Raw genomic sequence first — 21,542 nt, 5'->3', positions numbered from 1 at the left:
GCATAGCAGAGCTTTCTTTACAAAGGTGATTTGCTTTTATCGCAAATCCTTCCACCCCCTCAAAAAAAAGTGTTTATTCCAATCATTGTTTATGAAGCTGGGCCAACTGTACAATCATATATCGAATTAATCCAAACTGCCTATCTCCATTTCAGACTAGTTAGCTTTCATCAGTGCTGTGTGTGAGAGTTCATGTCAGCATAACTTGTCTGTCTATATGTTATCATTCATTTCAGAAAATACAATTTCTTGTTCATTGAATACATGCTTGCTGTTTAAGGTGTTGTCTATTCTTTATATGCAGAATGTCAAGATCTATGCGATATTCCCACATGCGATGATAACAGGCCACCACTGCTGCTTGGAGACCCCGAAACACAGTGCTGTCCTGAACATCAGTGTCGTAAGTGTCTTTATAGCAAGAGAGTGGGGGAACTTTGCAGCAGGCCTGTATTTGCTACCCATAGAAAGTATTCATAATACAGATTTATTTTTTCTAATGCAAATTCTAATTTGATCATTATCGTAAGCTGAAAAATATTAACTATACCTTATATGAGTACCAGTGCTTCACAGTATAATAGTCTTGTGAGTGTCCAGCCAATAAAGCTTGGTGATGCCTGGACTGCTGCAGTGAGGGAGAATGAAATGAGCAGGTCTCATCTGGCCCCCAGACTATGAGTTATGCAGCAATCACTTCTTCTGCTACCTCTGCTCACACACCAAAGTGATCGTCATGGCAATGGGACAGTTAAAAAACATCAGTTAACTGGATTAATAATAGAGTTTTTAGATCGTGTTTTGTTAGAATCGTTTTGTGTCTTACTGGAAACTATTTTGTTCCCTCATTTCATTATTAGGTACTGAGTTGGGGATGATGGAGGGGGGGGCGTTATTCTTTGGCATCTTTGCCTTCGGTTTCAGTTGATTTTCTCTCAGAATTCTTGTAGATTGAATAGTACACTTAATAAATTAATACTTCTTCTACTCCAGCAGTGCTTTCCCAGCATTTCCAGGTGCACCCATCTGCTCTGGTTATAATTGTAAAATTCTAAAATAATAAATTATAAAATAAAAAGGAAAAAGGAGAAGGCAGCAGAAGTCAGTGGCGGGAGCATAGCCAGGAGCTCAAAAGAGAAGATATTTTGCCTTGATGGCCATAGGTGTAATCATTCATGCCTTGGAGTGTGCGAGTGTGAAAAAAAAAGATCTTCTGTCAATAAGCTCAAGCTGCTCTTTTGTCCTCTGCCAGAAATCTCTTGTGACCTTAATTCAGTTAGAGAGGGCAAAGCAGAGTAACCCCCATAACAACACATTAGATGTTAGTTTCCTTAAACCAGATCACTGAAAAATGAATTGTGATTGGTTGTTGTGCTACATGACCATTTGCTTTATAACATTTTCTAATGCTGTTTTGTGTATTTTCTTTTCTTTTTCAGCACCTCCACCACCTCCACCTCCTGTAAGTTTTCACCAATTAAAACACTTTATAGCCAAGTTCACCCAAAGCTCATACTTCAGTTTTGGATGGACATCAGCACTTGTTTTTAGGGTGTTTTCCAATGGAAGGCCACTATAGTTTCTGGCACCACTTTTTCATATGGCCATTATAAAGCTGAAAATAGGTGTCATGGACTGCTTATCTAATCGATGTCCTTGGGATTTCAGAGATTAGTCGATACTCTGGAAAAAGTAGTATATTGTAATTATCATTGAAAAGTGGTTATTACGTTGCCCATAGCCTCTTAAAAGCTTTAATAGCAGTAGTGTTTATCAGAAGGAAAAAAAAAAACCCAGGGCCTATGCGTCCAGGAGCAGCAGCGTTTTGGCAGGAAAAAGACGCGAGCAAAGGCATCTAAATGTATTTAAACCTGCCTAAACGCGTGTTGACGCCAGGCGCGTTTAGCGCTTCAGCTTTAATTCATTTAAATGGCCAGAATAATAATGTATAATTATTCTGGCCAATGAAATTCATTAATGCCCAAGCGCTTGACGCCTTTAAATGCACCTAAATGTTTGCGTCTTTGAAATGTCCTGTCTGTGTGAGGCCTTATAGAGCTTCCATGTTGCACTGCAGCTTTCAATAGCACTAAAGCTGAAGCTAAAATGTTTCCATCACAGACCTACTCTGACATTAGAATGAGGCAAACAAGTCTTTTCCTAAGCAGGCCTAGTAATGATAATTGTACTCCATAACATGTCCCTATGACCATTCTAATAGTACACCTCTCTCTATATTGTAGCCTCCATGTAGCCACGTGACCTGCGCTCCTGAACCCACTTGTGAAGACAATGAGTATAAGATTCAAACTCCAACTGATGACCCTTGCTGCCAGACATTCTCCTGCAGTAAGTGCTGACCTTCATTATGTGACTTTGTTGCATTCTTTCATTTCAAAGAAAAGCTATACAATACAAAACACATGTGACAGCAAGTAGATGGAAATAACAAAGTAAGAGAGTGTGAAAAAGTATTTGAAGATCAAGGGAAGGCTGCAAACCATAAGATTTGCATCTATCTGTCATTTGATTTACCATCTGACTGGTGGCTACTGGTCACTGCACTGTTCAATTTTGCATTGTCTGATTGAAGCAATCTGTTGTGTTATTTGGATGTTGATATTCCACTGCTGTTTATATACTGTATATGCTGTACACAGTTGTAAGTTGCTTGCTGAGTTAGGCTAGATGGTAATCACATGTTCCTCTTTTTATTTTTCAGTTCCTATACCAACAACTCCCGTAAGTACAAAAAAAGGTAGAATGTGTAAAATCTGATTGTAGTATAAATTCAGTGGACTATCAGGCTGATTTTGTAAGTTCATGTGGAATTGATAAAATGCAGGTAAAGCTTTGTTTGACAAATATAATGATGTGTAATCAAGCCCCACTGCATAACCACTTCGGGTCTCATGACTCCCTAAACTGTATCCTTGAGACTTGTATTAATCCATTGTAAAAACTGAGAACTGTACGTACATCTCAAACATAGAGTATATGCCGACTGCTGTTGGTACCTGTATAAAACATTATTCAGGCGGATGCCCTGATTCTTCTGTGCTGCTGGACCCCATAGCACCTGCCTGACCTGCTATGGCTAAAAGATGATTGCTGCAACCAATGGCTGCATTTTGCAAATCATCATTCAGCTCTAAACTCCAGGCAAGCAGATAAACAAACAGATGAAATACATTTATGGGAGCTTTTATTACCTGCTAAAGGATATTTATTTTTGACCATGCTCTCGTTACATCTTCATGGCTCAGCCACATAGCACAGCCACGACTGACAGGGCAGGACATGTGAAATGTATCTGCTGCAGTTCCATAACACTTGCAGATTTTTCCTCACCTCAAGCCTCTGATGGAACAGTGAAAGGAGAAGCATCAGACTTATGAGCTAATGTCTCTGTCACTCTGATCTCTCCTCCTATTAGAATGGCACTTGTCTTTTAGCTGGCTCCTTTTCTGTACAGGCACTGCAACAGGTTTATTTCAGGTCAGATTCAAGCTACTTACACAGCTTGAATAAAAAAAAAATGCACTGACACCTATTTGTGTATGTACTGGTATGCACTGGCATCTTATGTTGTTATTGTTTTTTCCAGGCTCCTCCTCCTCCTCCTCCTGTGACGGTAAGTTTATTTTTTATGTGCCGACAAGCAAACTGATAGAATAGCATATAAAGTAATCAAATGTTCCATCAGTAGTGTTGCGCACTGAGATTTTAGCATCATAAGTGTAAATCTGTATCTCCGGGTATCAATAGAGTGTTGGGGATTAGGTCAGTGGTCAGCAGGGGCGGACTGACAACTCATGGTGCCCCTGGGCAGTAGGGGATCATGGGGCCTACTGACCCTGGGCCCTCGGGCAGTGCCCGAGTGCACGAATGGTCAGTCCGCCCCTGGTGATCAGTAGGAGTAAGGTTTAAGCACAGATGTGCCTTTAACAAAACTAGACCCCCTCCCCCCCCAACCCCCTTCCCCCATGTAGCCTTCATTAACTAATCTACACTAAAATCTCCTTCCTCTGCTGTTTACTGAACTTAATAGCATAGCCGCGGTCACTTCTAATGTTTAAAGTCCTGCAGCAGTAATTCTCTTCAGTACTGGCCATGCTTGTACAGTAAACCCTCAGAGATTTGTATGGGACTTCTCCTATTATATTTATAACCTCCTCAGTACCAAAACACATTGCTAACCTGGGAATAAATGTTCTCCTATCTATTGTATATATTGATTGTCCAATGAAAGTGATCTTCCTGTCACTTCCTACAGCCTTGTGACAGCAGCGGATGCCTACCAGCAGACTGTAGAGATGGTGAAATAATAGTAGAGACGTCAAACGATGATGATCCTTGCTGTCCCACATACACATGTAGTAAGTACATTGCTGGAACATTTCTTTTTAGTGATCATAAAAATGATGTCAATTGCTTACACTACAGGAAGTATACAAATCTCAAGATATGTTTGAATTAAAAAAGGTTTTATATATGTTTAGCAATGCTGTCATTTACATACCCCAAGAAAGCTACTGCCTTTTTAGCCGGAAATGTCCTCATACTTTTTCTTTCAATGTGTAAAGTGATGGTGCAGCTTTTTGCATCCGTCATGACACAGCTGGATAAAAGGTGGAAGGACATAGTGAAAAGATGGTGGAGTTTCCTGTCAACAGGACTCCAGTACCAGAAAGTAAAACGGCAGTGAACATTGCATTTGTGCTAAGGAATTCCAACTCCACAGATGCCATAGGACAGCTTTGCAGCAAGCTCACACGAGTAATAATAGTAGTAGTAGTATAGTTTCCTGTTTAATGTGAAATGTATCATTTTCTACAGTACCTCCACCACCGCCACCACCTACTCCTGCAGTGAATACACCTGTAAGTACCGTTCTGACTTAAGTAATATCTTACCTATTTATACTGGGTGAAATGCTAACAGTTATGTGTAACAACCAATATTTATTCTTTCCATCTTTTCCAGCATAAATGTCATGGTGTCACATGCAATGTGCCTTCCTGCTTACGGAACGGAGAAAGAGCAGTCGAGGTTGACACCACGGACCCTTGCTGTCTAGCATATGAATGTCGTAAGTGTGATTGTGGACTCTTTTTGGAGCAAATGACAAGGAAACTGTAATGATTTAAAGTTTGTGAATCGATATATTTTCAAAACTGATTTTTTTTATCCACTTTTATTATTTAAATGCGGTTTTATATTAAAAAGCGAAAGTCCAATCCAGGATGCACCAATGACACTGCTCACTGTGGGAAAGAGCAGAGAAGAAGGTGTTTGCCTTCAGACTCCTTCTCTATGATTTAAACTCTCTAGTGCCCTGTGTGAAGACCAGGCAAGGAGGCAGAGAGATGGGGATAATTCATTCTTCTGGGTGGTTGTTGTACAGCAAAGTTTCTCTGTAGTTTTGACGTAAACAATACACAGCAAAGATAATATTAACTCAGTTAATGAGGTGAGGCTGTGTTCACATGAATAACCTTTTTCACGTGCAAGCAAAATGCAGATGTTTTATTTAAATTCCTGAAAGATTGCACACGAGGGGCAATTAAAGGTTCTTTTTGGCCAATCAAATGATGCATCTTTCTGTATGTAATGAAGGTAAATCTTTCGGGCTTAGCTTAGCCTTCACTCTCCAAATGACTGTCTGATAAAACGGAATAAATGAATAAATATGTGTTTTGTTTTACAGAGTGTGACCCATGCCCACCAGCTCCTTTTTGTGATGGTGCCGATCTAATTGTGAACTTTAACTTGGTGGCAGAATGTTGTCCAATATATGAATGTCGTAAGTAATTCTATACATTTTCCACACCTAAAGAAGACCTCTCAATCAAAGGCCATTTGCATCTAGACTGTCCCCTTCAAAAACCCCTCAGCAATATCAGAGAAAGAACAACTCTACAGTGTGAAAACAAGCACTGCTAATGGGTGCTCATACTTCAGTCATTTACATACAGAGTAATTAACAAAAATCAGCACCTCTCTGTGGCTACCATTGAATATCTGTGGTTTAGGGTTCAGGTCTAAGTCATGCAATGAATGACTTTGTACATGAATGTCTGCAATATAGTACCAACAGAAAAAGACTTGACTAAGAGGTGCTGGGAATGCTACAGTTTACATTTTTCCAGTCCTTTCTTTCCCAGGATTTTAGTATTGAGACATGCTATTAGTCAATTACTGACAATGAATAATCGTGATTGTAGGGTTTCTCATGAGAATGTATTTGAATATTTATGAGTTGGGTCGGTCTCAGCAGATAGACCGTCAGTCACAACCAGTGAGAAGGAAGGAGGGGCGGGGCTGGGGGTCGAATACACACTGGGGTCTATTGATGCTGGCTGCTGGGCAATCCATGTCGCCGTAGAGGATCTATTTTTTTGTTAGCGTCTATTGGAACCGGGGAGATGTATTGTTGCTGGCAGGGAACCTATTGTTTCTGTGGGGTCTTGTGTTGCTGGGAGATTAATTGTTGCTGGGAGGGACCTACTGTAGATGGAGAGATTTATTGATGCTGGCTGCAGGAGGGTCTACTGATGCTGATTGCTGGGAAATCTGTTTTTGTTGGAATCTTTTGTTTCTGGGGGATCTATTGTTACTGGATGATCTATTGTTGCTAGGGGGCATCTATATTTGCAGTCTGCAGGGGATCTATTTTAATGCTTTTATTGTTTTTCACAAATTCCATACAAGTTGCTTAGCACAACAAAATGATACTTGTTTCTGTATTCTCTAAAAGTGGCGGTATTGGGAGGTGGGCAGGGGGTGGACCCAAGGGACAGAGACAGGGGTGACTTGGTAGGAGGGGTTTCCTTCTCCTATTCTCTGAGTTAAAAAAAACTCTGCATAAAAGTATCTAGAGCTGATGTTTTTCTCTTTACATTTTAGCACCGCCAACAACACCCCAACCACCTCCACCCTTTACCGTAAGTCATTAATTATTATTCTTCCCACATGAAGAATCTTTTTAGTTTTGCTAATTTAATGATTTTTTTTATTGCATATCATAGTAAAGCGTATTATAATTATTTTTATTGTTGTTGTTGTTATTGCTGTTATCAATATTAGCAATATATTCCCCAAATTATATTTATTTACATTCCCCATATATATTTGCTTTCCATCTGCAATTCTTGTTGGCTAAAATATTGAGACAAAAAAAAAATAGATCACAATCAGTATAAACAGAGCATGTAAATGCAATGAGTACATTTGACTGGACCTTATCCATATAGAATTACACTGAGAAAACACGACTGCATTTTAACATGCTTTTAGCTGTATCTGACATTTTTCATTTTGTTCATCCATAGAACCCACCCACTCCACCTCCACCTCCAGTAAGTTATACTAGTTGTTATCTTTATAGCCTATAGCCTTTATAATGTTTTAATGGTCTAGGAGAGCAGTGTGGACTCTGGAGCTCAAGTCAAGTAGAAGATACATTGAGAGAAATACATAGACTGGCAATAAGGAGCTCTCCTTCAGAAAATGCTAGTTACCTGTCATCCCTGCTTATCTGGTGGAGCCTTATGGAGCCACTGACACAACTCCATAGTCTGTGCTTTGTTTGATGCATTCAGGTTCCACTGATTTAGAAAGTATTGAAGAGGTCAGCAATAACAGTCTACATACTATATATATTTCCCTGTACATGTTCCTGTACTCTAGAAGCTGTGCCCCCCCGCCCCAAAAAGGCAAGAATAGGCAAAGGACCTTAAAGTAGAACTATAACCAATTTTTTTTCATTTTGGATAAGCAGTAAGGAAGGGTTATAACCCGTTTTTTTTTTTGCCAGCTGTGTCCAATTGGGGAGATTTGCCTTCACTTCCCGTCCGATAGCCCAAATAAGGAGGGAGAGGAAATCCCTGCAAATTAAGGGAATCCCTTGGGGCCCCCAGGTCACCAGAACTTTAATAATGAATCCTAATGAAATAATGAAACTAGGTAGAAGATAATAATACTTTTGGTTGGACTATGCTTACATCCATAACCAAGACATTTTCTTTATGCTTGATGGTTTTACACATTTATGTATGCACTTACACACGATTGCTTTTCTGTTTCCAAAAGCCATCATGCACGGATATACTCTGTGCTCCTGTGTCCTGTGAGATGACAGGTGCCACCCCAGTTGTAATGGAAGCTCCTTCTGGCGCTCGCTGCTGTCCAGTCATTATCTGCCGTAAGTTGAATTGTGCAAAGAAATGTATTGTTAGGTAACAATGTATAAAAGTTTAAAAAAAATGAATTCCAAAGCTTTTTAGTTAATTGACAGTTTTCATTTTACCGTAAAGCATAGCAGAGCTTTCTTTACAAAGGTGATTTGCTTTTATCGCAAATCCTTTCACCCCCTCAAAAAAAAGTGTTTATTCCAATCATTGTTTATGAAGCTGGGCCAACTGTACAATCATATATCGAATTAATCCAAACTGCCTATCTCCATTTCAGACTAGTTAGCTTTCATCAGTGCTGTGTATGAGAGTTCATGTCAGCATAACTTGTCTGTCTATATGTTATCATTCATTTCAGAAAATACAATTTCTTGTTCATTGAATACATGCTTGCTGTTTAAGGTGTTGTCTATTCTTTATATGCAGAATGTCAAGATCTATGCGATATTCCCACATGCGATGATAACAGGCCACCACTGCTGCTTGGAGACCCCGAAACACAGTGCTGTCCTGAACATCAGTGTCGTAAGTGTCTTTATAGCAAGAGAGTGGGGGAACTTTGCAGCAGGCCTGTATTTGCTACCCATAGAAAGTATTCATAATACAGATTTATTTTTTCTAATGCAAATTCTAATTTGATCATTATTGTAAGCTGAAAAATATTAACTATACCTTATATGAGTACCAGTGCTTCACAGTATAATAGTCTTGTGAGTGTCCAGCCAATAAAGCTTGGTGATGCCTGGACTGCTGCAGTGAGGGAGAATGAAATGATCAGGTCTCATCTGGCCCCCAGACTATGAGTTATGCAGCAATCACTTCTTCTGCTACCTCTGCTCACACACCAAAGTGATCGTCATGGCAATGGGACAGTTAAAAAACATCAGTTAACTGGATTAATAATAGAGTTTTTAGATCGTGTTTTGTTAGAATCGTTTTGTGTCTTACTGGAAACTATTTTGTTCCCTCATTTCATTATTAGGTACTGAGTTGGGGATGATGGAGGGGGGGGCGTTATTCTTTGGCATCTTTGCCTTCGGTTTCAGTTGATTTTCTCTCAGAATTCTTGTAGATTGAATAGTACACTTAATAAATTAATACTTCTTCTACTCCAGCAGTGCTTTCCCAGCATTTCCAGGTGCACCCATCTGCTCTGGTTATAATTGTAAAATTCTAAAATAATAAATTATAAAATAAAAAGGAAAAAGGAGAAGGCAGCAGAAGTCAGTGGCGGGAGCATAGCCAGGAGCTCAAAAGAGAAGATATTTTGCCTTGATGGCCATAGGTGTAATCATTCATGCCTTGGAGTGTGCGAGTGTGAAAAAAAAAGATCTTCTGTCAATAAGCTCAAGCTGCTCTTTTGTCCTCTGCCAGAAATCTCTTGTGACCTTAATTCAGTTAGAGAGGGCAAAGCAGAGTAACCCCCATAACAACACATTAGATGTTAGTTTCCTTAAACCAGATCACTGAAAAATGAATTGTGATTGGTTGTTGTGCTACATGACCATTTGCTTTATAACATTTTCTAATGCTGTTTTGTGTATTTTCTTTTCTTTTTCAGCACCTCCACCACCTCCACCTCCTGTAAGTTTTCACCAATTAAAACACTTTATAGCCAAGTTCACCCAAAGCTCATACTTCAGTTTTGGATGGACATCAGCACTTGTTTTTAGGGTGTTTTCCAATGGAAGGCCACTATAGTTTCTGGCACCACTTTTTCATATGGCCATTATAAAGCTGAAAATAGGTGTCATGGACTGCTTATCTAATCGATGTCCTTGGGATTTCAGAGATTAGTCGATACTCTGGAAAAAGTAGTATATTGTAATTATCATTGAAAAGTGGTTATTACGTTGCCCATAGCCTCTTAAAAGCTTTAATAGCAGTAGTGTTTATCAGAAGGAAAAAAAAAAACCCAGGGCCTATGCGTCCAGGAGCAGCAGCGTTTTGGCAGGAAAAAGACGCGAGCAAAGGCATCTAAATGTATTTAAACCTGCCTAAACGCGTGTTGACGCCAGGCGCGTTTAGCGCTTCAGCTTTAATTCATTTAAATGGCCAGAATAATAATGTATAATTATTCTGGCCAATGAAATTCATTAATGCCCAAGCGCTTGATGCCTTTAAATGCACCTAAATGTTTGCGTCTTTGAAATGTCCTGTCTGTGTGAGGCCTTATAGAGCTTCCATGTTGCACTGCAGCTTTCAATAGCACTAAAGCTGAAGCTAAAATGTTTCCATCACAGACCTACTCTGACATTAGAATGAGGCAAACAAGTCTTTTCCTAAGCAGGCCTAGTAATGATAATTGTACTCCATAACATGTCCCTATGACCATTCTAATAGTACACCTCTCTCTATATTGTAGCCTCCATGTAGCCACGTGACCTGCGCTCCTGAACCCACTTGTGAAGACAATGAGTATAAGATTCAAACTCCAACTGATGACCCTTGCTGCCAGACATTCTCCTGCAGTAAGTGCTGACCTTCATTATGTGACTTTGTTGCATTCTTTCATTTCAAAGAAAAGCTATACAATACAAAACACATGTGACAGCAAGTAGATGGAAATAACAAAGTAAGAGAGTGTGAAAAAGTATTTGAAGATCAAGGGAAGGCTGCAAACCATAAGATTTGCATCTATCTGTCATTTGATTTACCATCTGACTGGTGGCTACTGGTCACTGCACTGTTCAATTTTGCATTGTCTGATTGAAGCAATCTGTTGTGTTATTTGGATGTTGATATTCCACTGCTGTTTATATACTGTATATGCTGTACACAGTTGTAAGTTGCTTGCTGAGTTAGGCTAGATGGTAATCACATGTTCCTCTTTTTATTTTTCAGTTCCTATACCAACAACTCCCGTAAGTACAAAAAAAGGTAGAATGTGTAAAATCTGATTGTAGTATAAATTCAGTGGACTATCAGGCTGATTTTGTAAGTTCATGTGGAATTGATAAAATGCAGGTAAAGCTTTGTTTGACAAATATAATGATGTGTAATCAAGCCCCACTGCATAACCACTTCGGGTCTCATGACTCCCTAAACTGTATCCTTGAGACTTGTATTAATCCATTGTAAAAACTGAGAACTGTACGTACATCTCAAACATAGAGTATATGCCGACTGCTGTTGGTACCTGTATAAAACATTATTCAGGCGGATGCCCTGATTCTTCTGTGCTGCTGGACCCCATAGCACCTGCCTGACCTGCTATGGCTAAAAGATGATTGCTGCAACCAATGGCTGCATTTTGCAAATCATCATTCAGCTCTAAACTCCAGGCAAGCAGATAAACAAACAGATGAAATACATTTATGGGAGCTTTTATTACCTGCTAAAGGATATTTATTTTTGACCATGCTCTCGTTACATCTTCATGGCTCAGCCACATAGCACAGCCACGACTGACAGGTCAGGACATGTGAAATGTATCTGCTGCAGTTCCATAACACTTGCAGATTTTTCCTCACCTCAAGCCTCTGATGGAACAGTGAAAGGAGAAGCATCAGACTTATGAGCTAATGTCTCTGTCACTCTGATCTCTCCTCCTATTAGAATGGCACTTGTCTTTTAGCTGGCTCCTTTTCTGTACAGGCACTGCAACAGGTTTATTTCAGGTCAGATTCAAGCTACTTACACAGCTTGAATAAAAAAAAAATGCACTGACACCTATTTGTGTATGTACTGGTATGCACTGGCATCTTATGTTGTTATTGTTTTTTCCAGGCTCCTCCTCCTCCTCCTCCTGTGACGGTAAGTTTATTTTTTATGTGTCGACAAGCAAACTGATAGAATAGCATATAAAGTAATCAAATGTTCCATCAGTAGTGTTGCGCACTGAGATTTTAGCATCATAAGTGTAAATCTGTATCTCCGGGTATCAATAGAGTGTTGGGGATTAGGTCAGTGGTCAGCAGGGGCGGACTGACAACTCATGGTGCCCCTGGGCAGTAGGGGATCATGGGGCCTACTGACCCTGGGCCCTCGGGCAGTGCCCGAGTGCACGAATGGTCAGTCCGCCCCTGGTGATCAGTAGGAGTAAGGTTTAAGCACAGATGTGCCTTTAACAAAACTAGACCCCCTCCCCCCCCAACCCCCTTCCCCCATGTAGCCTTCATTAACTAATCTACACTAAAATCTCCTTCCTCTGCTGTTTACTGAACTTAATAGCATAGCCGCGGTCACTTCTAATGTTTAAAGTCCTGCAGCAGTAATTCTCTTCAGTACTGGCCATGCTTGTACAGTAAACCCTCAGAGATTTGTATGGGACTTCTCCTATTATATTTATAACCTCCTCAGTACCAAAACACATTGCTAACCTGGGAATAAATGTTCTCCTATCTATTGTATATATTGATTGTCCAATGAAAGTGATCTTCCTGTCACTTCCTACAGCCTTGTGACAGCAGCGGATGCCTACCAGCAGACTGTAGAGATGGTGAAATAATAGTAGAGACGTCAAACGATGATGATCCTTGCTGTCCCACATACACATGTAGTAAGTACATTGCTGGAACATTTCTTTTTAGTGATCATAAAAATGATGTCAATTGCTTACACTACAGGAAGTATACAAATCTCAAGATATGTTTGAATTAAAAAAGGTTTTATATATGTTTAGCAATGCTGTCATTTACATACCCCAAGAAAGCTACTGCCTTTTTAGCCGGAAATGTCCTCATACTTTTTCTTTCAATGTGTAAAGTGATGGTGCAGCTTTTTGCATCCGTCATGACACAGCTGGATAAAAGGTGGAAGGACATAGTGAAAAGATGGTGGAGTTTCCTGTCAACAGGACTCCAGTACCAGAAAGTAAAACGGCAGTGAACATTGCATTTGTGCTAAGGAATTCCAACTCCACAGATGCCATAGGACAGCTTTGCAGCAAGCTCACACGAGTAATAATAGTAGTAGTAGTATAGTTTCCTGTTTAATGTGAAATGTATCATTTTCTACAGTACCTCCACCACCGCCACCACCTACTCCTCCAGTGAATACACCTGTAAGTACCGTTCTGACTTAAGTAATATCTTACCTATTTATACTGGGTGAAATGCTAACAGTTATGTGTAACAACCAATATTTATTCTTTCCATCTTTTCCAGCATAAATGTCATGGTGTCACATGCAATGTGCCTTCCTGCTTACGGAACGGAGAAAGAGCAGTCGAGGTTGACACCACGGACCCTTGCTGTCTAGCATATGAATGTCGTAAGTGTGATTGTGGACTCTTTTTGGAGCAAATGACAAGGAAACTGTAATGATTTAAAGTTTGTGAATCGATATATTTTCAAAACTGATTTTTTTTATCCACTTTTATTATTTAAATGCGGTTTTATATTAAAAAGTGAAAGTCCAATGGATGCACCAATGACACTGCTCACTGTGGGAAAGAGCAGAGAAGAAGGTGTTTGCCTTCAGACTCCTTCTCTATGATTTAAACTCTCTAGTGCCCTGTGTGAAGACCAGGCAAGGAGGCAGAGAGATGGGGATAATTCATTCTTCTGGGTGGTTGTTGTACAGCAAAGTTTCTCTGTAGTTTTGACGTAAACAATACACAGCAAAGATAATATTAACTCAGTTAATGAGGTGAGGCTGTGTTCACATGAATAACCTTTTTCACGTGCAAGCAAAATGCAGATGTTTTATTTAAATTCCTGAAAGATTGCACACGAGGGGCAATTAAAGGTTCTTTTTGGCCAATCAAATGATGCATCTTTCTGTATGTAATGAAGGTAAATCTTTCGGGCTTAGCTTAGCCTTCACTCTCCAAATGACTGTCTGATAAAACGGAATAAATGAATAAATATGTGTTTTGTTTTACAGAGTGTGACCCATGCCCACCAGCTCCTTTTTGTGATGGTGCCGATCTAATTGTGAACTTTAACTTGGTGGCAGAATGTTGTCCAATATATGAATGTCGTAAGTAATTCTATACATTTTCCACACCTAAAGAAGACCTCTCAATCAAAGGCCATTTGCATCTAGACTGTCCCCTTCAAAAACCCCTCAGCAATATCAGAGAAAGAACAACTCTACAGTGTGAAAACAAGCACTGCTAATGGGTGCTCATACTTCAGTCATTTACATACAGAGTAATTAACAAAAATCAGCACCTCTCTGTGGCTACCATTGAATATCTGTGGTTTAGGGTTCAGGCCTAAGTCATGCAATGAATGACTTTGTACATGAATGTCTGCAATATAGTACCAACAGAAAAAGACTTGACTAAGAGGTGCTGGGAATGCTACAGTTTACATTTTTCCAGTCCTTTCTTTCCCAGGATTTTAGTATTGAGACATGCTATTAGTCAATTACTGACAATGAATAATCGTGATTGTAGGGTTTCTCATGAGAATGTATTTGAATATTTATGAGTTGGGTCGGTCTCAGCAGATAGACCGTCAGTCACAACCAGTGAGAAGGAAGGAGGGGCGGGGCTGGGGGTCGAATACACACTGGGGTCTATTGATGCTGGCTGCTGGGCAATCCATGTCGCCGTAGAGGATCTATTTTTTTGTTAGCGTCTATTGGAACCGGGGAGATGTATTGTTGCTGGCAGGGAACCTATTGTTTCTGTGGGGTCTTGTGTTGCTGGGAGATTAATTGTTGCTGGGAGGGACCTACTGTAGATGGAGAGATTTATTGATGCTGGCTGCAGGAGGGTCTACTGATGCTGATTGCTGGGAAATCTGTTTTTGTTGGAATCTTTTGTTTCTGGGGGATCTATTGTTACTGGATGATCTATTGTTGCTAGGGGGCATCTATATTTGCAGTCTGCAGGGGATCTATTTTAATGCTTTTATTGTTTTTCACAAATTCCATACAAGTTGCTTAGCACAACAAAATGATACTTGTTTCTGTATTCTCTAAAAGTGGCGGTATTGGGAGGTGGGCAGGGGGTGGACCCAAGGGACAGAGACAGGGGTGACTTGGTAGGAGGGGTTTCCTTCTCCTATTCTCTGAGTTAAAAAAAACTCTGCATAAAAGTATCTAGAGCTGATGTTTTTCTCTTTACATTTTAGCACCGCCAACAACACCCCAACCACCTCCACCCTTTACCGTAAGTCATTAATTATTATTCTTCCCACATGAAGCATCTTTTTAGTTTTGCTAATTTAATGATTTTTTTTATTGCATATCATAGTAAAGCGTATTATAATTATTTTTATTGTTGTTGTTGTTATTGCTGTTATCAATATTAGCAATATATTCCCCAAATTATATTTATTTACATTCCCCATATATATTTGCTTTCCATCTGCAATTCTTGTTGGCTAAAATATTGAGACAAAAAAAAAATAGATCACAATCAGTATAAACAGAGCATGTAAATGCAATGAGTACATTTGACTGGACCTTATCCATATAGAATTACACTGAGAAAACACGACTGCATTTTAACATGCTTTTAGCTGTATCTGACATTTTTCATTTTGTTCATCCATAGAACCCACCCACTCCACCTCCACCTCCAGTAAGTTATACTAGTTGTTATCTTTATAGCCTATAGCCTTTATAATGTTTTAATGGTCTAGGAGAGCAGTGTGGACTCTGGAGCTCAAGTCAAGTAGAAGATACATTGAGAGAAATACATAGACTGGCAATAAGGAGCTCTCCTTCAGAAAATGCTAGTTACCTGTCATCCCTGCTTATCTGGTGGAGCCTTATGGAGCCACTGACACAACTCCATAGTCTGTGCTTTGTTTGATGCATTCAGGTTCCACTGATTTAGAAAGTATTGAAGAGGTCAGCAATAACAGTCTACATACTATATATATTTCCCTGTACATGTTCCTGTACTCTAGAAGCTGTGCCCCCCCGCCCCAAAAAGGCAAGAATAGGCAAAGGACCTTAAAGTAGAACTATAACCAATTTTTTTTCATTTTGGATAAGCAGTAAGGAAGGGTTATAACCCGTTTTTTTTTTTGCCAGCTGTGTCCAATTGGGGAGATTTGCCTTCACTTCCCGTCCGATAGCCCAAATAAGGAGGGAGAGGAAATCCCTGCAAATTAAGGGAATCCCTTGGGGCCCCCAGGTCACCAGAACTTTAATAATGAATCCTAATGAAATAATGAAACTAGGTAGAAGATAATAATACTTTTGGTTGGACTATGCTTACATCCATAACCAAGACATTTTCTTTATGCTTGATGGTTTTACACATTTATGTATGCACTTACACACGATTGCTTTTCTGTTTCCAAAAGCCATCATGCACGGATATACTCTGTGCTCCTGTGTCCTGTGAGATGACAGGTGCCACCCCAGTTGTAATGGAAGCTCCTTCTGGCGCTCGCTGCTGTCCAGTCATTATCTGCCGTAAGTTGAATTGTGCAAAGAAATGTATTGTTAGGTAACAATGTATAAAAGTTTAAAAAAAATGAATTCCAAAGCTTTATAGTTAATTGACAGTTTTCATTTTACCGTAAAGCATAGCAGAGCTTTCTTTACAAAGGTGATTTGCTTTTATCGCAAATCCTTCCACCCCCTCAAAAAAAAGTGTTTATTCCAATCATTGTTTATGAAGCTGGGCCAACTGTACAATCATATATCGAATTAATCCAAACTGCCTATCTCCATTTCAGACTAGTTAGCTTTCATCAGTGCTGTGTATGAGAGTTCATGTCAGCATAACTTGTCTGTCTATATGTTATCATTCATTTCAGAAAATACAATTTCTTGTTCATTGAATACATGCTTGCTGTTTAAGGTGTTGTCTATTCTTTATATGCAGAATGTCAAGATCTATGCGATATTCCCACATGCGATGATAACAGGCCACCACTGCTGCTTGGAGACCCCGAAACACAGTGCTGTCCTGAACATCAGTGTCGTAAGTGTCTTTATAGCAAGAGAGTGGGGGAACTTTGCAGCAGGCCTGTATTTGCTACCCATAGAAAGTATTCATAATACAGATTTATTTTTTCTAATGCAAATTCTAATTTGATCATTATTGTAAGCTGAAAAATATTAACTATACCTTATATGAGTACCAGTGCTTCACAGTATAATAGTCTTGTGAGTGTCCAGCCAATAAAGCTTGGTGATGCCTGGACTGCTGCAGTGAGGGAGAATGAAATGATCAGGTCTCATCTGGCCCCCAGACTATGAGTTATGCAGCAATCACTTCTTCTGCTACCTCTGCTCACACACCAAAGTGATCGTCATGGCAATGGGACAGTTAAAAAACATCAGTTAACTGGATTAATAATAGAGTTTTTAGATCGTGTTTTGTTAGAATCGTTTTGTGTCTTACTGGAAACTATTTTGTTCCCTCATTTCATTATTAGGTACTGAGTTGGGGATGATGGAGGGGGGGGCGTTATTCTTTGGCATCTTTGCCTTCGGTTTCAGTTGATTTTCTCTCAGAATTCTTGTAGATTGAATAGTACACTTAATAAATTAATACTTCTTCTACTCCAGCAGTGCTTTCCCAGCATTTCCAGGTGCACCCATCTGCTCTGGTTATAATTGTAAAATTCTAAAATAATAAATTATAAAATAAAAAGGAAAAAGGAGAAGGCAGCAGAAGTCAGTGGCGGGAGCATAGCCAGGAGCTCAAAAGAGAAGATATTTTGCCTTGATGGCCATAGGTGTAATCATTCATGCCTTGGAGTGTGCGAGTGTGAAAAAAAAAGATCTTCTGTCAATAAGCTCAAGCTGCTCTTTTGTCCTCTGCCAGAAATCTCTTGTGACCTTAATTCAGTTAGAGAGGGCAAAGCAGAGTAACCCCCATAACAACACATTAGATGTTAGTTTCCTTAAACCAGATCACTGAAAAATGAATTGTGATTGGTTGTTGTGCTACATGACCATTTGCTTTATAACATTTTCTAATGCTGTTTTGTGTATTTTCTTTTCTTTTTCAGCACCTCCACCACCTCCACCTCCTGTAAGTTTTCACCAATTAAAACACTTTATAGCCAAGTTCACCCAAAGCTCATACTTCAGTTTTGGATGGACATCAGCACTTGTTTTTAGGGTGTTTTCCAATGGAAGGCCACTATAGTTTCTGGCACCACTTTTTCATATGGCCATTATAAAGCTGAAAATAGGTGTCATGGACTGCTTATCTAATCGATGTCCTTGGGATTTCAGAGATTAGTCGATACTCTGGAAAAAGTAGTATATTGTAATTATCATTGAAAAGTGGTTATTACGTTGCCCATAGCCTCTTAAAAGCTTTAATAGCAGTAGTGTTTATCAGAAGGAAAAAAAAAAACCCAGGGCCTATGCGTCCAGGAGCAGCAGCGTTTTGGCAGGAAAAAGACGCGAGCAAAGGCATCTAAATGTATTTAAACCTGCCTAAACGCGTGTTGACGCCAGGCGCGTTTAGCGCTTCAGCTTTAATTCATTTAAATGGCCAGAATAATAATGTATAATTATTCTGGCCAATGAAATTCATTAATGCCCAAGCGCTTGACGCCTTTAAATGCACCTAAATGTTTGCGTCTTTGAAATGTCCTGTCTGTGTGAGGCCTTATAGAGCTTCCATGTTGCACTGCAGCTTTCAATAGCACTAAAGCTGAAGCTAAAATGTTTCCATCACAGACCTACTCTGACATTAGAATGAGGCAAACAAGTCTTTTCCTAAGCAGGCCTAGTAATGATAATTGTACTCCATAACATGTCCCTATGACCATTCTAATAGTACACCTCTCTCTATATTGTAGCCTCCATGTAGCCACGTGACCTGCGCTCCTGAACCCACTTGTGAAGACAATGAGTATAAGATTCAAACTCCAACTGATGACCCTTGCTGCCAGACATTCTCCTGCAGTAAGTGCTGACCTTCATTATGTGACTTTGTTGCATTCTTTCATTTCAAAGAAAAGCTATACAATACAAAACACATGTGACAGCAAGTAGATGGAAATAACAAAGTAAGAGAGTGTGAAAAAGTATTTGAAGATCAAGGGAAGGCTGCAAACCATAAGATTTGCATCTATCTGTCATTTGATTTACCATCTGACTGGTGGCTACTGGTCACTGCACTGTTCAATTTTGCATTGTCTGATTGAAGCAATCTGTTGTGTTATTTGGATGTTGATATTCCACTGCTGTTTATATACTGTATATGCTGTACACAGTTGTAAGTTGCTTGCTGAGTTAGGCTAGATGGTAATCACATGTTCCTCTTTTTATTTTTCAGTTCCTATACCAACAACTCCCGTAAGTACAAAAAAAGGTAGAATGTGTAAAATCTGATTGTAGTATAAATTCAGTGGACTATCAGGCTGATTTTGTAAGTTCATGTGGAATTGATAAAATGCAGGTAAAGCTTTGTTTGACAAATATAATGATGTGTAATCAAGCCCCACTGCATAACCACTTCGGGTCTCATGACTCCCTAAACTGTATCCTTGAGACTTGTATTAATCCATTGTAAAAACTGAGAACTGTACGTACATCTCAAACATAGAGTATATGCCGACTGCTGTTGGTACCTGTATAAAACATTATTCAGGCGGATGCCCTGATTCTTCTGTGCTGCTGGACCCCATAGCACCTGCCTGACCTGCTATGGCTAAAAGATGATTGCTGCAACCAATGGCTGCATTTTGCAAATCATCATTCAGCTCTAAACTCCAGGCAAGCAGATAAACAAACAGATGAAATACATTTATGGGAGCTTTTATTACCTGCTAAAGGATATTTATTTTTGACCATGCTCTCGTTACATCTTCATGGCTCAGCCACATAGCACAGCCACGACTGACAGGTCAGGACATGTGAAATGTATCTGCTGCAGTTCCATAACACTTGCAGATTTTTCCTCACCTCAAGCCTCTGATGGAACAGTGAAAGGAGAAGCATCAGACTTATGAGCTAATGTCTCTGTCACTCTGATCTCTCCTCCTATTAGAATGGCACTTGTCTTTTAGCTGGCTCCTTTTCTGTACAGGCACTGCAACAGGTTTATTTCAGGTCAGATTCAAGCTACTTACACAGCTTGAATAAAAAAAAAATGCACTGACACCTATTTGTGTATGTACTGGTATGCACTGGCATCTTATGTTGTTATTGTTTTTTCCAGGCTCCTCCTCCTCCTCCTCCTGTGACGGTAAGTTTATTTTTTATGTGTCGACAAGCAAACTGATAGAATAGCATATAAAGTAATCAAATGTTCCATCAGTAGTGTTGCGCACTGAGATTTTAGCATCATAAGTGTAAATCTGTATCTCCGGGTATCAATAGAGTGTTGGGGATTAGGTCAGTGGTCAGCAGGGGCGGACTGACAACTCATGGTGCCCCTGGGCAGTAGGGGATCATGGGGCCTACTGACCCTGGGCCCTCGGGCAGTGCCCGAGTGCACGAATGGTCAGTCCGCCCCTGGTGATCAGTAGGAGTAAGGTTTAAGCACAGATGTGCCTTTAACAAAACTAGACCCCCTCCCCCCCCAACCCCCTTCCCCCATGTAGCCTTCATTAACTAATCTACACTAAAATCTCCTTCCTCTGCTGTTTACTGAACTTAATAGCATAGCCGCGGTCACTTCTAATGTTTAAAGTCCTGCAGCAGTAATTCTCTTCAGTACTGGCCATGCTTGTACAGTAAACCCTCAGAGATTTGTATGGGACTTCTCCTATTATATTTATAACCTCCTCAGTACCAAAACACATTGCTAACCTGGGAATAAATGTTCTCCTATCTATTGTATATATTGATTGTCCAATGAAAGTGATCTTCCTGTCACTTCCTACAGCCTTGTGACAGCAGCGGATGCCTACCAGCAGACTGTAGAGATGGTGAAATAATAGTAGAGACGTCAAACGATGATGATCCTTGCTGTCCCACATACACATGTAGTAAGTACATTGCTGGAACATTTCTTTTTAGTGATCATAAAAATGATGTCAATTGCTTACACTACAGGAAGTATACAAATCTCAAGATATGTTTGAATTAAAAAAGGTTTTATATATGTTTAGCAATGCTGTCATTTACATACCCCAAGAAAGCTACTGCCTTTTTAGCCGGAAATGTCCTCATACTTTTTCTTTCAATGTGTAAAGTGATGGTGCAGCTTTTTGCATCCGTCATGACACAGCTGGATAAAAGGTGGAAGGACATAGTGAAAAGATGGTGGAGTTTCCTGTCAACAGGACTCCAGTACCAGAAAGTAAAACGGCAGTGAACATTGCATTTGTGCTAAGGAATTCCAACTCCACAGATGCCATAGGACAGCTTTGCAGCAAGCTCACACGAGTAATAATAGTAGTAGTAGTATAGTTTCCTGTTTAATGTGAAATGTATCATTTTCTACAGTACCTCCACCACCGCCACCACCTACTCCTCCAGTGAATACACCTGTAAGTACCGTTCTGACTTAAGTAATAT

At 39.8% G+C, this 21,542-nt stretch overlaps 1 protein-coding gene across 1 annotated transcript in view; it reads left to right on the top strand.

Annotated features, from left to right (window-relative positions):
* The window catches only part of LOC149461208 (uncharacterized), a 329,662-nt gene that overhangs the window by 173,120 nt on the left and 135,000 nt on the right, over nt 1–21,542 (top strand). Inside the window, exons 99-114 of the mRNA XM_089678641.1 lie at nt 305–403; nt 1,440–1,462; nt 2,244–2,349; nt 4,840–4,883; nt 4,987–5,092; nt 5,711–5,806; nt 8,622–8,720; nt 9,757–9,779; nt 10,561–10,666; nt 13,157–13,200; nt 13,304–13,409; nt 14,025–14,120; nt 16,936–17,034; nt 18,071–18,093; nt 18,875–18,980; nt 21,471–21,514. Of these exons, the coding sequence (XP_089534767.1) occupies nt 305–403; nt 1,440–1,462; nt 2,244–2,349; nt 4,840–4,883; nt 4,987–5,092; nt 5,711–5,806; nt 8,622–8,720; nt 9,757–9,779; nt 10,561–10,666; nt 13,157–13,200; nt 13,304–13,409; nt 14,025–14,120; nt 16,936–17,034; nt 18,071–18,093; nt 18,875–18,980; nt 21,471–21,514 (1,220 nt within the window). The remainder of the gene's footprint in view (nt 1–304; nt 404–1,439; nt 1,463–2,243; nt 2,350–4,839; nt 4,884–4,986; nt 5,093–5,710; nt 5,807–8,621; nt 8,721–9,756; nt 9,780–10,560; nt 10,667–13,156; nt 13,201–13,303; nt 13,410–14,024; nt 14,121–16,935; nt 17,035–18,070; nt 18,094–18,874; nt 18,981–21,470; nt 21,515–21,542) is intronic.

The sequence above is a fragment of the Staurois parvus genome, unplaced genomic scaffold (assembly GCF_062004578.1).
Source record: "Staurois parvus isolate SC_StPar_1 unplaced genomic scaffold, SC_StPar_1.0 ptg000207l, whole genome shotgun sequence".
In the NCBI taxonomy this organism is placed as follows: Eukaryota; Metazoa; Chordata; class Amphibia; order Anura; family Ranidae; genus Staurois; species Staurois parvus.
Note: the sequence above shows the minus strand (reverse complement) of the source record. Positions and strands in the feature narration are given on the sequence as shown.